This window comes from Tricharina praecox (genome assembly GCF_024521635.1).
Source record: "Tricharina praecox strain CBS 144465 chromosome Unknown BZA05scaffold_38, whole genome shotgun sequence".
Classification (NCBI taxonomy): domain Eukaryota; kingdom Fungi; phylum Ascomycota; class Pezizomycetes; order Pezizales; family Pyronemataceae; genus Tricharina; species Tricharina praecox.
In genome coordinates, this window is record NW_026250440.1 from 129,883 (window position 1) to 145,278 (window position 15,396).

The 15,396-nt window shown below is 52.8% G+C and overlaps 5 protein-coding genes across 5 annotated transcripts; all 5 read right to left on the minus strand.

The window, feature by feature from the left end:
* Window positions 1-766: 766 nt before the first annotated feature.
* BZA05DRAFT_192266 (uncharacterized protein) lies at window positions 767-3,362 on the minus strand. The gene is made up of 9 exons (XM_051479428.1): window positions 3,060-3,362; window positions 2,577-2,999; window positions 2,333-2,502; window positions 2,042-2,265; window positions 1,942-1,985; window positions 1,725-1,873; window positions 1,560-1,636; window positions 1,092-1,477; window positions 767-994 (listed from the first exon to the last, which is right to left on the minus strand). The coding sequence occupies exons 1-9, from the start codon at window positions 3,074-3,076 to the stop codon at window positions 814-816; spliced, it is 1,671 nt and encodes a 556-aa protein (XP_051335193.1). The 5' UTR covers window positions 3,077-3,362; the 3' UTR covers window positions 767-813.
* A 3,541-nt stretch (window positions 3,363-6,903) lies between these two features.
* BZA05DRAFT_344306 (cytochrome P450) lies at window positions 6,904-8,559 on the minus strand (the record flags this gene model as incomplete). The annotated part of the gene is made up of 5 exons (XM_051481120.1): window positions 6,904-7,111; window positions 7,163-7,412; window positions 7,467-7,755; window positions 7,817-8,425; window positions 8,485-8,559. Coding segments are annotated over 5 exons (1,431 nt in total), but the record flags the coding sequence as incomplete, so codon positions are not given.
* Window positions 8,560-10,768: 2,209 nt separating this feature from the next.
* BZA05DRAFT_359852 (uncharacterized protein) lies at window positions 10,769-11,600 on the minus strand. Its single transcript, XM_051481474.1, has 2 exons — window positions 11,215-11,600; window positions 10,769-11,138 (listed from the first exon to the last, which is right to left on the minus strand). The coding sequence occupies exons 1-2, from the start codon at window positions 11,542-11,544 to the stop codon at window positions 10,926-10,928; spliced, it is 543 nt and encodes a 180-aa protein (XP_051335195.1). The 5' UTR covers window positions 11,545-11,600; the 3' UTR covers window positions 10,769-10,925.
* Window positions 11,601-11,965: 365 nt separating this feature from the next.
* Window positions 11,966-12,900, minus strand: BZA05DRAFT_192288 (uncharacterized protein). Its single transcript, XM_051479430.1, has 2 exons — window positions 12,379-12,900; window positions 11,966-12,317 (listed from the first exon to the last, which is right to left on the minus strand). The coding sequence occupies exons 1-2, from the start codon at window positions 12,691-12,693 to the stop codon at window positions 12,003-12,005; spliced, it is 630 nt and encodes a 209-aa protein (XP_051335196.1). The 5' UTR covers window positions 12,694-12,900; the 3' UTR covers window positions 11,966-12,002.
* An 886-nt stretch (window positions 12,901-13,786) lies between these two features.
* BZA05DRAFT_412044 (F-actin-capping protein subunit beta) lies at window positions 13,787-15,326 on the minus strand. Its single transcript, XM_051485058.1, has 4 exons — window positions 15,142-15,326; window positions 14,707-15,086; window positions 14,381-14,653; window positions 13,787-14,325 (listed from the first exon to the last, which is right to left on the minus strand). Exons 1-4 carry the CDS (start codon window positions 15,177-15,179, stop codon window positions 14,201-14,203), a joined length of 816 nt encoding a protein of 271 aa, XP_051335197.1. The 5' UTR covers window positions 15,180-15,326; the 3' UTR covers window positions 13,787-14,200.
* Between the last annotated feature and the right edge of the window lie 70 nt (window positions 15,327-15,396).

The following is a 15,396-nucleotide window of genomic DNA, read 5'->3' on the forward strand; positions in this document are numbered from 1 at the left end:
AGATGATCGTTTTCTGTTTGTGATTGGCGTTGTCAGCGAGTGGGCATTGGATGAGTGTAGGTTGGTCTAGGAGGTGTATAACGTAGAGAGTTGGATGGGGGTGAAGAGGAGGTTCTAGGCTCCTGGGGCGGGGTCGTAGTATCATACGTACAGTAAATAAATGTTGCTGAACATTATATGATAACATCAATGGAAGTGGAGAGTACTCTCCCGTCTCCGGCAGTAGCACCATCTAGATTCTAGTATTCGATCTTGAACAAATGAGATGATCACGGGTGTTCAGTATGTCGATATTTTGTCGTCGTTAGCAGGAGTGGAGGATGATGCCGCATCGAAGAGGAGGAGAACCAATTCAGCTAGCTAGACACATGTTACCGGTATTGGAGTGAATATCCTTGTTGAGGTTACACAGCCGCTCTTCTTTTTCCTCTCCTTCAGCAAAGTTCATAGTGCTAACCCAAAGGCGCACATTTTATCCTCTTCTCTATCCATGGCCCAGATCACTGGCTCGGTGTGGAGTCTCCGTCTCCGCTCAGCACTGCGATCAGTACAGAAAAATGGTGCAAAAAAATGACGTGTTGACAACCTCGCACACCACATCACTATCAGTCACTCGGGTGCGTGAACCAGTTCGTGGCCATCACTATCCGGGTTCCGGAATGCATTTTAGCTCATCGCCTATCGCTTTCCGGCAGTACTCTGAGATTCACTCTCACTAACTGATATCTACGGGAGAGCAAGACTGAGAGAGCTCGCTCGAGCTAGCTCAAAAACTCAAGTACTCCCCGCACCCGCCGCATGTTCCTCGGCCTCCTAATCGAAGATGAGACGATCCAGCAACGGCGTCGAGAACGTCGCCTTCAAGTCCTCCAACTTCCACCCCTGCTTGTCTCCGATCTCCGCGAGCGACCGCTTGAACTCGACGATCTCGTCTTTGTACGAGACCTCCTTCATATGGTCGACCCAGTCCTTTCCATCGACCTTCGTAGTCTCCCTGCGCACGCAGTGAGTGTTCAGCAAAGCAACGCGACTCCGCCAGTTACAGTAGACCATCGGTCAAAAGCCAAAAGAAGTGCACGCTGCAAACGTACCATTCCTTCGCCCAATGCGGGCGAACATTCAGCTTCTCACCGTCGGGGCCCTTATAGCCCGTCCACACATTTGCCACGGTCTGTTTGAAGCCGTCCCAGATCTTCTTCTTATCCTCGACGGCGGGCATATTGGTGATGACCTCGATCGACGCTGTGCCGAGGGTGTTCCCGCGCTGCGGCGCCATCACGACCGAAGAGTCCGCCATCACCCGCATCTCGAGCGCGATCCGCGCAGATACGTTCGTGGAGTCAACGTACATCGCGCAGATCCCGTCCCACCATGCCCGCTGCACAGCCGTCCAGTCGCGCTTGGTGTGCGTGGCGTCCCCCGCCACCGATGGAATCGGGATCTCGACTTCGAAGTCGCCCACTCGCATGTTTTGGATCTTTTGTGCGCGCAGGCGAACCCAACATGTCAGTATGTTGCTGCGGAGGAATGGAGGGGGAAATGGTGAAGCGCTGGCTTACTCCGCGCCGGAAGTGCAGGGCGTTGATTAGTTGCGTTTTGACATTCTTGCGCGGCAGCGTCGCCATGGCCATCGTTCCTTGAGAGCATCGATTAGCTTGCTATGTAAACTAATACCAGGAATGTCTTTCTTCCTGGGCTCAATCGGGCCTCTGGAGTCTTCTTACCCATGATGAAAGCCTGTTTTCTGGGCGAAAGCCAGCGGAACACACGGCTTTGGTTCATGACTTCGCCGGCCCAAGAGGATGACCACTGGATAAAGGTTTCGACAGAGCCGGGGTAGTCCACGCAGCCAGAAGAGTCGGAGGTGTTATTCCTGGAGAATATCAAGAGAAAAAAGTAAGTACAAGCTAATTGCCTAGATCTTATGGAGGCTACTCCTACCAGATGTTCAAAAAGGCTTCCTTTTGGTATGGAAACCAAAACCACTAAGGCAGCACGATAAGTAAGTTATTGCGCCGGTGGCTTCAAATGTTTTGCATACCTCGCAGTAATAGTTATCCTCGGCATCACGGATGAACTGCTCGCGGGCAGCGGATAGTTGTTCCGGCTTATACTTGGCAAGCCTTTTCTGAAGCTCTTCGCAGCCTTTTGGGGGGAACACGTATTTGTCCGGAGGGGGAATGGCCAGTATCAAATCCCGTCGCGCTGGCTTGATCATCGCATAGGTCAACTTGTCGACCTCTAGGGTGACATACGTTACGATGCCTACGGTGGTCTTGGTCAGCACTGTATGACTACTACCCAGTACGATGGCACGGCGGGGTGTAGTTACCCAGAAGCCCGAAACAGCCAGAAGCAACCTTCAAGAGCTCCGGGTCGGAGAGGACCTGTTTCTCGCCGTTCGCGTCGATGTACTCTATCTGGCGCACGAGGTCGCTCAACGTCTTGTTCTGGATACCCGCGCCGTGGCAGATGGGGGCGTTGGATCCTCCGAATGTGATTCTGCCGCGTCATAGTAAGTACTAAGTAATAACAAAAAACATGAAGAGCTTTTCAAAGGGAACGGAATCACTAACTCGACCATGATGACATTGAGTGCAAGAGTCCACTCGCCCCACTGCACCACCCAACGCCTAAAGTCCTCATTAGTGACGGCGGCGCCGAGTCTTACCAGAGCCTTATTAGGGTCCGTCGGGTTGACCGCCAGCTCGATTGTCTTGAATTCGTTGTCGCCATAATTCGGGGTTGCCTGGATTGACTCGGGATTGGGGAGCGTGTTGACGAGGCCCAGATTCAGCATCGAGATGAGGACCTGGTCGTTCTCGGAATACATGTTTGACCACGTGTGGCGATAGCCCGCCGCGCGCACCCTCTTCCCTTGAGCTTTGGCGGCGCGGACGATGGACTGCACCTCGGACACCTTTTTGGGCACGTAGGTGTCTTTCGGCGTGTTGGAAACCGTTTTTTCCCCAATTGGCAAATGCGACGTCCTCAGCAGCCTGAAGGAGATATCAGAATCACTATCCAGGAGGGGGTGGGTAGGTTTAAACGTGACGAACACTGATAGCAACGGCATCCCCACGAAGCTTCTTCGACACTGTCATCATGCTGGCGTGTTCGAGGTGTTCGAAATGGCTGCGAGAAACCCCACTAACGGGAATTTCGAAAGTTTCCGTCGTTTTGGAACCCACGAGCTCCGACAGCGGTGTTCCGTACACAAATTGGTCCAACTGGTCCCGCAAGGGGTCGCTGAGCTCCTCCCGGGCCTTCTGGTATTCCGGCTGGTCTTGCAGCGATCGCAAAACATCGCGCATGAACTCCTCGGGGGTTTTTGGCTCAGGGATATAATAGGATGGCGGCGCTATATGGTCGTACCCATCGTGGGGACCAGGAGGCGGCGGTGCGGACCACTTGGGAGGGGGAGGAGTCACACTAATCGGGGCGTGTGCGAGGGCGAATCCGAGTCCTGGGAACTCCTTTTCGATGTCGTCGTCGTTGCGGATGTCATCTAAAATGCTTTTGTTGAGGCCGGACATGGTGGGGGTGGTGGTGCGGGCGGATCGATCTGTAGACTTGTGGAGAGATCAAAAAGTTGGACTTGCGAGATGGAGATGAGAGCTGCTATGGACGGGTGCTTTTGGGGATGGTTTTATATACGGCAAGCTGCGGAGTTCATGAGCGGTGTTCGCTCCTCCCTCTCATCGATCTTCAACCACCGTACCAAGTAATCCCCAGTCGCCAACATGCACTGGAGAAAGTAACTACCGTAGTTAGTTGCAATGCCGGATTGCCGCAGCTCAGCTCGACAGGCTGAGCTCGTAGCAGCTATGTATGTTTCAGCGGTGCAGGTTCCAGCGGTTTAGGTTCTAGCTGCATGCATTGCTGTTTATGTACGGTCCACAGCTGAAGCCTACAGATAAAAGCTGTTTATTTACAGTCCACAGCTGAATCCTACAGACGATAGCTTACGTGCCTCACCGCTAGCAATCTCCATGTGATCCTACGCTGTGTTTTTTTAAGCGAAGGGGATACATAATGCCGCGATGAACGGACCATGAAACGTGGTTGGTCAATGGCTGTCTATCTAACCGGGTCTGCATACCCGCTAACGGGATATGCCCTGCATTGCATCAACTCCGCACTTAAGCGATCCTCACACCCGTCGATTACATCGCCGCAGGTCATCTGGCCCGCTCCCTTTCAGCTCCAGATTCATGTCTCAGTATATATCCGCGCACGCTTCCTCGGTTAGATCAACTTGGATGAGTGCTTTTTTTCCCCCGCGGTGGATCACTATGGATGGCTCATCACAACTATCTCGTTTCCATGAGCTAGGTTTCTTGCCGCGTACCTTCTAGATAGGCTGCATGCGAAATAAAACAGGAAGATCTCTCTCTTGCTGCGTACCGTGCAATACGACTCTTTCAGCTGAGAATCAGCTCCTCGCCCCCGTTCACCTACTACTCTGGGTAGTTCGGTGACAAACGGAGGATGAAGAAGATGCCGCCAACCCACTGCAAGAGCACGAAGAGCAGGGCGGAAACGAGGGGGATGTGGTTCTTTTTTGTTTAATCATTAATTGCATGCGACCTTTCGAGATCATGGTAATATCAACCCGTACACACCCCCCGTTTCCACGCCACTGTCCAACCCAACTGTCACCGAGCGACCCGGCCCGATGTAGCTTTCCCTGCCCTCCACCCCGGCCTGTCCCAGAAATGTAGATACCTACACGGTAAAGACTGAAATGGGCCTGCATGTCCGCCACTTTCCACCTCTCCTCTCTTCCCTACAGGCTGACTCACCCGCTCTTCCCACCTGCCCTCTCTCCCTTCGTTTGAAGGTTTTCTGAATCCTTTCTGTGGGGTTTGCGTGCCTTAAACCTTTTACGGCCTGAAGTCCCTATTCCCGCCAATCAAGACGGTTACCCAGAGTTCAGACACCGCCCCTACCGCGAGCTTTATCAGCCCGCGACGGGACGCTTCCCTCTCTTCCAAACCCCGCCCCTCTCTTCTCCGCTTTCCCTTTCCTCTTCCTTCCTCTCAACCTTCTTCCATCCCTCATCCCTCATCCGTCTCAGTGTCACGAGGTGTGGGTGGTTCAGCCCGTAGTTAGGCTACGGAGTCGGTCTCCAATTCCCTATGCTCAGATTGCTCAGATTGCTCAAAGAGGGGGATGTCGTGCGGTTACCGGTAACATACGGATGAAGATCAAACACTTGTGACTGACACACAGCGAACCGCAGGCCTTCCCTCTCGGCCCTCGGGTGTCTCCGAAATATGTTTCCACCGGCGATGCTATCGGTTGGGCAGCCTCATCGGCGGATAAGACGTATCAACGCCGCTCGCTCCATCATCGACAGTTCGATCAGTTGCAAATACCTCAGCTGCAGTGCCTGCACAGATTGGACTTAAGACAGAAGCAATCCTCTTCCAGAAGCATGATGCTTTGATCACTGATGATGTGCGAAAGTCATGCCGATAGTTATAAGTTATCATTCACGCGTTCCCCTGCAGTGTGCCCTTTTGATGGTAAAAGGCCAATCTTGAGGAAGCGGCAGGGATGAGTTACAGCTAGCAAGATAGATCATAGCATCGCAATTATGTACAGACGGGAAAACGGGAATCGGAGGGGTTTAACACTCACTAATACCATGTTCTCCGATCTCCCGACCTAGTCGGCATTGTTTCACTCCTGAGTCCTGACACCTACATACGCAGCGAGAAGCCTCTTTCCTCGAGCGGCATGACTCATGAGGCAAGGCTGAGTATAAGAATGGTTGATTCGGTTGAGGCCTTTCTGTCCGCTCAGCCGTGTGTTCATCGTTCTATGACCGTACCTGCTTGTCCCGAACCCGAAGTGCCACATAAATGTTTACCAAATGAGTGAGAACTTGTGATTTGGGTTCTGAAGCTCTATGTAGGTTGGCCCATCGCTGTCCCCTCGTGCACCAGACTTTTCGCAGGTCGCTACCTATCTCTCGTTCACTCACAGCTTAGTGCACGAGCTACATAGGTACATACCCGAGCTTCGGACGACGAAGGGTCCATTGAACATTCATGGCAAAAAGTCTGCTTCACGAGCGCTCACTCGGGAAACGTCCGAAGTCCGTACATATCGCCATCAAATTAGCTCGCGTTGAGAAGGGTATGAAAATTGACAGTAAAGACCGGTATGGACCTGCATGCCCGCTCCTCCTGCTTCCCCCTCGCCTCTCTCCCCCGTATTCCGCCTTTTCTGGGGTTCGCACGTCCGGTACGGCCTGGCATCCCCGTCCCCGCCAACGAAGACGGTCACGTAGAAGCCCTTGCCCCGAGCTCTCTCAGTCCAGGCCGGAGCGCACCCCACATCTTTTTGCCTAACTAAGTACACAAGTACTTCGGGATTTTCTGGTTCTAGGTACGTCGAGTGACAAGTTGTGACATTCGTCGGGGCGACACCCAAAAACCAACCCCCAAACTTGGGTGAACAATACACCAAACGCTCACTATTAGTGGCTTAGCGGCTAGCTTACGAGAGGAGATTCTCCAAGCCTATGTCGTTTTGCAAGAAAGAGTGATAGTTGTGGGATCATCTCGGCCACTTTTCGCGCTTGCTTGATCCTCTCAGGATTCTCCGAGGGCACTTATACGAGCCCAGGCGGTTTGAGTATCCCGGATTATCTCTACTGGCGGACGCCTGTTGTGTTTTACCCCTCAATTTTGAACGCCATCTCCTCTATATCGCTTCGCTAGCTATCTTCAATCGATCTAAAAGGATCTTCGATTTCTCTCTCAAACAAAGTACAGGAGCTAATGATACAATACTGCTCGCCATACGCAAGCCACGCTGCCTTCCTCACGCCACCTTCTCATCAAGAAATGACACAATGCAGCTCGCCATACACAAACCACGCTGCCTTCCTCACGCCACCTTCTTCAAGTTGAGAAATAATTCCTCGGCATCAGCTCGTTTCCTGAACAACAACCGGGCCTTGAGGTCCGGCAGACACGAGAATGAGAAATTCTCGCTCTGGGGTCGACCCTCTCCAGGAGATGTTCTAAACTCATAATTGCAGATCATGTACGCCAGCAGCACCTTCAGTTGCGCAGCTGCAAAAGCACGGCCGGGACTAGGGGTCTCGTCAGCTAGGATGCAATCATGGGGAAGGTGGTGCGGTTACCATGCGTGCTTTCCCCTCCCAAAAGACAGATAACCTTTCTCGGGACAAGTCAATTGATGCTTTGCTTCGTGGCCAGGCTCCTCGCCCTCCCTCATCCTTGAAAAGCGAAACGCGTCATATTCGTCCGGATTGGCATAGTGCTGAGTTGAGCGGTTGATTGCGCAAGCCGGTGCAACGACCCACTGACCTTTGGGAAGATACGTCCCGTCGGATAGTGTCATCGGCTTGAGAGCTTTACGCATCATAGTTGCTGAGTGGGAGAATCTGTCAGGTAGGGGACAGACGGGTCAAAGACAAGACTGACCTGTAGTAACTGGTTCGAGTCTCTGGGTCTCCTTGAGAGCGCTGTCTAATTTCTTCATTTTGATCAACGCTTCTTTAGTGAAACCTCCACATTCGACAAGCACACTCTCAATCTCATCTCGGATCGGATCTTGGAACTCTGGTCGCGCACCCAGATCGTACAGAGCTTGGATGATGCTAACGGTTGTCGTGTGGATTGCCGAAAAATCGACATACAAGATCCGTGCACAGAGTTCGTACACCGAAGTTCCAGGAGGAGAAGCCTCGAGAACCCATTGGATGCCGTCGTTCTGCAGAGAATGTTAGAATGGACTGCGAAAAGCCTGGCGCTCGAGAGGAACATGCACATACCGGTTTATCCTTCCACTCTTCCCCGGCCAATTCCTTGATCATCCTCTGACGCTCCTCAAACGCGGGTCCAAGCTTTGCGAGGAAGATACGAAGAGCCGAACTTCTCGCCACAAGGAAGTAGGCGAGAATAGCCTTGAGCATGCGCGGCGCGAGGTCAATTACGAGGCCTGCGCGTGATACGGCCTCTGATAGTTCCACCTGGCACTTGAGGTACTCTGGATCCCGGGACAGCAGCGGTCCGACTAAAACTCGGTTCGTCGTCGCGGAGATGCAGCTCAACATCGCGTGGTAGATATCGATACGTGCCCACTCGTCGCCGATGTCGAGATTCTCGCGAGAAAGGGCCCAACATATCTTCTCCACGATATCGGGCACGACCTTGGCCAGGTGCTGAGAGAGACCTTTCCGGACTATGTCGACATGGTATGGGTTGGTGTGAATGCTGCTACTAAGAGTGTATCCTATGGAGTTGCGTTCGTTTGCCGCCGCTTGCATCGATAGTACGCTTGGATCGGCATTCTTCAACTCGTCAAGGACGGAATCGCTTGTAGCCACCACAACCCACCGTCCTGGTGTGGATATCTTGAAAGATTTACCAGACGGTCCGTACTGTTACCATATCAGCTTAGACGATGATTCCTTGATGAATGCCAGAGTGGACGAGATACCTTGCGGACGCCACCATGAATCAATTCTCCGGAGCTTCTAACAAATTTGAGGGCTGCTATCCACGACCCTAAAGGAACTGAAGGTACTCCGAAAGACGGAGCCGTAGCCTAAGGATAAGATGAGCAACTATACTTTCCTGCTTCGGGAAGGGAGCATGAACAACTTTACATAGCTCAACACGATAGGAGTGATAGAACAGATATAGCATCAGCAAGACGGCGGGAACGGCGAAGGCATAGTTCCATGTCCCATCCATAGCTTCAGGGAAGTATTCTGGAATAGTACTATAGTGAAGCATTCGATTGTATTTGATAGAAGAAAATCGACAATGAAAGAAAAGAGGGTCCAGCTGTGCGAGTTTATGGCGAGATGAGGATGAACAATGATGAAAAGAAATGATGGGAAGCAATGACGATAATAAAGAAAAAAAATCAGTCAACTAAACAGAAAGAGCCTCCAACGTTTGGCCCATTGAACCTGGTCTAGCCAGGTCGGCGAAATTTGGCCGCTCGTGCATCTTCTATGCCCGCTCCCAGCTCGGACTGAACCCGCTCTCAATCTGCTCTCAACCCGCTCTCAACTTGAATTATAACACCCCTGTCTGTCTGCGGTCACATCCCTGACCGAGCTGGTCTCACTGAGTCCCAGACGATTCATAACTTCTTGGCGATTGGTCTCTCTCAGGTCCGCAGCTCCAGGTATGTAGAAACGACCGCTTCAAGGCGTCGTTTCCGCTGGGTCCCACAATAGCTAGTGAACATGAAACCAAGTAAGGTACTTTCACCATGGAGCTGGAGGGCAGGAGAGTACCGCTTCAGAGCCATCGATTCCGGGCCGCACCGCTTCCTCCAAGCCTTGCCCCTCCGGCCACAGGCACGCCAACCCCAACCCCAACCGCCACCTAGGGCCGACTAATAGACTGGGACGCGGTGTGAGCCAGAGCGGAGGAAAGGGTACAGGCCGAACGGCCGGAGATCCCGGTATGCGGGGGAAGAGATGAGGCGTTAGACTGGCTAGAGGAGTTGGTTGGGGGAAGGAGCTTTGATGTGGGTTTTTGAAAGATTGATGAGCATGTCGCGCGTGCTTTCCTTTTCCTTTTGTCATATTATTTTCTTCCTTCTTACTGTCTCTCTTTCTAGGTGCGGATGGACTGGGCGGAGAGCAATAGGGAACCTATATCGAGCTCGCGGCCAGCGGTCGGAGACAGTGGGGTTGAACCGCAGTGTAGACAGCCATGATCTGATAAGGTCGAATGCTATGATGATGAAATAAACCCCTTCCCCAACTAACCAATCCGCTCACGGTCCGTTGGCGAGTGATAAACGATGTACTCAAGACGTGCAGAGAGAAGAGGACATCTAGTTTCACTGTGTCGAACTCCAGGTCCGGAGTGAAGAAGATGCGTATTGTATGTCGTGATTTACATAGGAAGTATATAAGGTACGTACATAGGTCGAGTGCATTATGTTGAAGCAAAAATGGAAATCCCCAAAGGACCCCTCCGGCAATGCAGGAGGCGAGATCAGCAGAACCGAAAACCAGCCAGAAGATCACGCTACGATCGGGAGCAGCCAAACAGCTACCAGGACACGACAAAAGCACAGACCTTAGTTAGCCCTAAGCCCTAGCAGAGGCGAGAGTTCGCCGAGGCTAGTGCCCCACCGACAACTATATAATGTCCCGTTTCCCCCCCTTCTTCTTCTTTTCTCTTTAGCTCTCTTTGGTACGTCTTCCTCGCCCCCAACATTCAGCATTACCGAATATCCTACTAACAATTTTCCCTCTACAGCCTTTTGGCTTAGATCAAGTGTAGTATCTGTTCTTTTCAGTTTAATATCTGAAATCCGATTATATATCGATTCTAATATTAATCTTATTTTTGAAGTCCGGGAGCTGGCCGCTGTGCTTGCGCATGTCGACTCCCACTGTGTCACTGGTATTGCACTGTCTCCAGTTGATGCGAACAAACTGTGTCTGCGTCTTTCATTGTCGCTCTGGCTGTATGCGAGGGGATGAGGAAAGATGTTTGAGTCGGAGAGGGTGTGGCGCGGTGCTGTGGCTGTCGTGTCCATTACCCACCGTCCCGTTGCAGTAGACAGAGACCTTCACATCGGCCAAACGCCGTCGAGATTGCCGGGCAGGGGGCTCCGTGCAGAGAGGTTTGCATTGAATCGGCTTGTGTGTGCTGAAGTTGAGCCATGGTGGTCCGGCTGTTCTCTCTTGAATATGTTGGTATTGCGGGCACAGTCCTCACCCATCACTCGTGCTTCCGTCTGGAAAAACGTCTGGAATCATAATTCTCACTACCATAGCTAGCTGACTACACCGACGGACACAGACTCCCACAGTACCTACCGCAACCCAATCCAAACGTTACAATACTCTTATACATACATTCCCCAACTTGATAACAGCTCCCTACTACCTAGGTAGCCCAGTCTCAATACCCCCTCGAACTAAACAGCTCCCTCAATATCCACCTCAACGCACCCTTTCCCTTCTTCGGCTTCAGAAAAACCTTAAGATGGTTGGTCGAATAATTCGACAGCGCCTGAACGGTCGGAAATATCTTCAGCTCGATCGGCTGTCCAAGCACGAGACGCCTATCGTAATGCTCAAGGTCGTAGAGGTTGACATGGATCCTCTGGAGCACCTACGCACACACACCCGTCAGTCCTTCATCCAACCACCAACCCCACACACGTCCCACGGAAGAGATATTTACACACCTTCTTCGCCTGCGTCTTACTCATTGGCACATTCTTCACCTCGAGTATTTCGCAGAGCCTCTGCCAATCCCAGTCCTGAACGCTTCCGCCAAAGCGAGAATTGAACTCCTCCTCAAACGCGAGGCTGAACTGGCGGCGGACGGCGGGTTTCCCCGCCTGTTTCTGGCGGTTGCAGAGGCGCCGGTACTCGCTGGCCGCGTTGGCGCTGGTGTTGTACGTGAAGCCTGGGAAGCGCGCGAAGAAGGTGGACAGTGGGCTGAGTGAGAGCCCCGCGAGACCCGAGACGAGGTCGTCGACAGAGGAGGAGGTGGTGGTGGTGGTGGTGGACATGGTGGAAGTGGGATGGTGGGTTGTGGGTTGGGATGGGACGTGCGGCTTTGGAGGCGGGGCAAGTTTGACGGAGTATCACTGGACGGACGGACGGGTGGGTCATTATGTAGAGAACTGGAATTGGGCAACAGGCGAGCAGTGGATTTTTGGCCATGGCGGTGGCCTCCCGTCCCCCGCCCGTGTATGGGGTAGTCACTGTCCGCGTGCAGACCCTGAGACAGAAAACTTGCACGCGAACGGGAGGCAGGGGTTCGACGACCTGGATGGTATATAATTGCTGCGGACTTTGGAATGAAGCCGATGCTCAGCCTTGCGTGCACGACGAGGACCCTGGAGATATGTAGTAGCGTGGCAAAGAACGAGAAATAGAGAACCATGCCCTCACGAGACCCCGAGAGGCGGTGGAATTTTCGGAAACCGTCTGGAATTATAATTCTCACCATCATAGCTGACGATAACTAGGTACCGATAGACGCAGACCCCCCCGTAATAAAAACATCCAATCCAGGCGCGGTAGTAATCTCATACATTCCTGACTCGATACTGACCTCATATCTCAGCCCGGTGGGCACGAAACAGCCCCTTAACATAAACCTCAACGCACCCTTAGCCTTCGCCTTATCCCTCGGATAAATCTTCCCTTTCTTCGAATATTTCGCCAGCTCTTTAACAGTCGCAAACCTCCTTAGGGCCGCCCTGTCGGCGTGACCAATTTCATGGAGTCTATCGTAATGCTCGAGGTCATAGATGTTGACATGGATATCTTTCACCGCCTACGCCATTCATTAGCTCTCCCTCGCTACTCCATTTGCGCGACGAGATAAGGATACGCGCCTTCCTTGCCTGCGTTATACTCGCTGGCATGGGGTCAATGTCAAGGCGTTCACACAGCCGAGTCGGATCCCAGACTTCGCCACCGCCGCCGCCGCCGAAACGGGCATTGAATTCGGCCTCGAAGGCTTCGTTGAAAGCATCATGGGAGGCATTTTTATGCCTCTTGCACAGGCGCTTGGACTCGGTGGCAGCGTTGGCAGTGGGTTTGTAGGTAAAGTTTGGAAAGCTGGCGAAGAATTTCTCCAGGGGACTGAGTAAGAGGTCGGCGAAGCCTGGTACTAAGTTATCGACGGACGATGAGGAAGAGCTGGTCATCGTGGAGTATCGATGTAGGGGCTGTGAGATGGGACGGTGGGATTTTGGAGCGGGAGAATGGGTGGAATGACAGAGGACTGATGGAGCTGTGGGCGATCATGCAGAAATCGGAGTCGCGATCAGCAGGCGAGCGGTGATTTGTTGACCGTGGCGGTGGCCTCCCAGTCCTCCGCCCATGTATGAGGTAGTCACTGCCTGCGTGCAGACTCTGAGACAGAAACTGGAACCAACGGGAGGAGAGGGGTCAGAGGACCTGGGCGGCATATGGTTGGCCAGAATCGCTGTTGACCTGCGAATGAAGTCGGTGCCCAGCCTTGCGTGCATGCCGAGAACCCTGGAGATATAACAGCGTGGCAAAAGATCAAGGAATAGATAGTCCCGCTCTCGCAAAGAGGTGGGGGAAGAGGTTGAGTGTTACACCACTTCCAGCAACAATACTTGCCACTTGACGGATACATGATGGGCATGAGTTGGCTTGATTGCAGCCTCTGTAGGAGCTCGAGGCGGCCTGGCATATGGGTCCTGAGACTCACAAAAGCTCAAGCAAAAGGCACAATTCGAAGTCAGGCTCGAGCTTTGTGGTAAGATGGCGATGGCAGACACACCGCAATGTTTGAGAGCACAGCCGGGCGTCTCATCTGAGCTGCCACAGGTCTGCCAACGAAGCCCAAGATTATCTAGTCACCGTCTGTTAGTCGCTCCAATGAGTTTTTCTTTCCCCGCACCAACAAATCCAGTCATAGTACTCACGTTGGTTGCCAATCGGCGAATACCGTGCTTCAAGCTGCCTCAATTCCGTCGCCGGTTGACTTCTTCTACAATCTGCGGCCTTGTTTGTGCATGTATGTACTCTACCCATATTCCTAGTCCAAGTCTTGTGTCACAGCCTGCAGCGCCGTTAATCTAGCCACAAGCATCACCTTGCAGACGCGCGCTTGCGCATTAGCCACAGCCACACATTCTCCCGCCCACTAGAGTACCCCCACTCCGCAGGAATGAAAATAGAGGCTGAGCCATATGCTAAGTACTCTAGTATGTCGAGTGAAACCAATAGCATTCATTTCGGGAGCTCCACAAGTTCGTGCGAACGTGAGCTCCATAAGCTGGAATGTTGCGATAACGGGCTGTCCTTAATCTTGTGGCTGGCCCGACATAGAGGCCGTGTCTTCCTTCGGGCATGCACCCGCATTCCATTGCTCAAGCGATACCAAAGTCTGCCAGCACCCGGCGATCGCGGTAAGCGTCACCGTACAAGCGCTTCTGCACGGATCACAGCCATACATTCTCCACCGTATCTTCCACTCCAAAGGAATGAAAATAGAGGCTGAACTGAGTGCACCAATAAGCCGAGCGGAAAGAGGTAATATCATGCATTCAACGCGCTCCCAAGGTATTCCGCGACATCAACACACACACTCCATCAATTAATCAATGCCTCTCCCACCAGCTCCTCACCAAACTCCCCCACGTACTCATCATCGTCCGCATCATTGATGTACGAGGGGTACTACCGTCTCGACATGGAGGTGATCATCTCCTGATGCACAGCTCTGTCCTTAATAGTTTGGCTGAGCGTGGCGACGCTCCGCAAGTCCGCAACGACGTCTTTGGCTTTGCCAAAATAGACCTCCTCTGCGCACACGTTAGAATTGAGACTCATGTTTTGCGGAGAATTGACAGGGCATACGCAAGAGATTCCGCATCTTGAGCTCCATCTCTTCCACCAGCTTGCCAATGTTGCTGATGTGGTCGCGGTCAGCGTTGTCGACTGTCATGTCACTCTCCACCTGTCGCGTCATGTTCCCCGACAGGTCCATCTCTCCCAGGTCCTCGCCGCCGGAGACCATGTTCAAGATGACTGTGGAGGTGAGCTTGTAGTGGCATGTGCGAGAGCCATCGATGGCCTCAAACACATGGATCGAGTCCCAGGAGCCGGTACTCTTCGGCCCGGAGGCAACCGCTGAAAAACATCCGTCAGAACCATCTTCGACTCTCGGGTCCAAGCAGGATTACATTTCTTGAGCAACACAACCCCCGCAAATCCGTCATCCAAATTCCAAAAGTAAACACTGCTCACACCACCCTCGTAGTACAGTTCACGGTAAACATCGAACGCCTGGTTTGCAGCAACCTCCATCTTCCGCAGCTTCTCGCTCGGGTAGGTGGCATCGGAAAGTGCGGGCGTGTACTCGTTGCTCCACGGAGAGCGGTAGCTATCGCCGTCGCGGTTGTAGTCGCAGAGGAGGTACTCGCGTTTTGTCTTGGCACATCGCGCCAGTTGCAGCGGTTGGTCGACGGACGAGAGGAGATCTTCAGTTAGGTCAGGGACGAGGTTGATCAGTGCTGAAAGATTGGTCGAGGTGTGTTTTGGGTTGAGACGGCGGAGGAGGTCGCTGGATTGCTGGCGTTAGCTAGCGTTTGGGCGTGCGTAAAGGCGGAGGTGCATACAGGGAGGAGTCGAAAGGATCTTGAGCGGTGGCGGACATTGTGGTAATGATGATTGATTGGAGTGTTGGTGGAGGGCGGTTGATGAATAGGGATGAACGTATGTTGGCCGATTTGGAGCTCTAGGGAGAGCTGCAGGAGGTGTTGGTGGGGTTGGCGGAGCTAATACGGCGGAGGGTAACACGGTGGGATGGTCACCCTTGCGAGGTGGGACAAAAAAGTTTGGAACTAGAGTAGGTCTGACCTCAACTCGAATTC

What these genes read in the sequence shown, in the direction of transcription:
- BZA05DRAFT_192266 (XM_051479428.1), bottom strand. An exon ending in CCCTGCACTTCCGGCGCGGA is followed by an intron (nt 1,478 to 1,559) that starts GTAAGCCAGCGC and finishes CGCGCACAAAAG; the next exon opens with ATCCAAAACATGCGAGTGGG. An exon ending in CCGCATTGGGCGAAGGAATG is followed by an intron (nt 995 to 1,091) that starts GTACGTTTGCAG and finishes CTGCGTGCGCAG; the next exon opens with GGAGACTACGAAGGTCGATG.
- BZA05DRAFT_359852 (XM_051481474.1), bottom strand. Translation starts at nt 11,544, where the DNA reads ATGTCCACCACCACCACCACCACCTCCTCCTCTGTCGACGACCTCGTC. An exon ending in GTAAGACGCAGGCGAAGAAG is followed by an intron (nt 11,139 to 11,214) that starts GTGTGTAAATAT and finishes GTGTGTGCGTAG; the next exon opens with GTGCTCCAGAGGATCCATGT.
- BZA05DRAFT_192288 (XM_051479430.1), bottom strand. Translation starts at nt 12,693, where the DNA reads ATGACCAGCTCTTCCTCATCGTCCGTCGATAACTTAGTACCAGGCTTC. An exon ending in GTATAACGCAGGCAAGGAAG is followed by an intron (nt 12,318 to 12,378) that starts GCGCGTATCCTT and finishes TGAATGGCGTAG; the next exon opens with GCGGTGAAAGATATCCATGT.
- BZA05DRAFT_412044 (XM_051485058.1), bottom strand. Translation starts at nt 15,179, where the DNA reads ATGTCCGCCACCGCTCAAGATCCTTTCGACTCCTCCCT. An exon ending in GGTTGTGTTGCTCAAGAAAT is followed by an intron (nt 14,654 to 14,706) that starts GTAATCCTGCTT and finishes GATGTTTTTCAG; the next exon opens with CGGTTGCCTCCGGGCCGAAG. An exon ending in CAAGATGCGGAATCTCTTGC is followed by an intron (nt 14,326 to 14,380) that starts GTATGCCCTGTC and finishes ACGTGTGCGCAG; the next exon opens with AGGAGGTCTATTTTGGCAAA.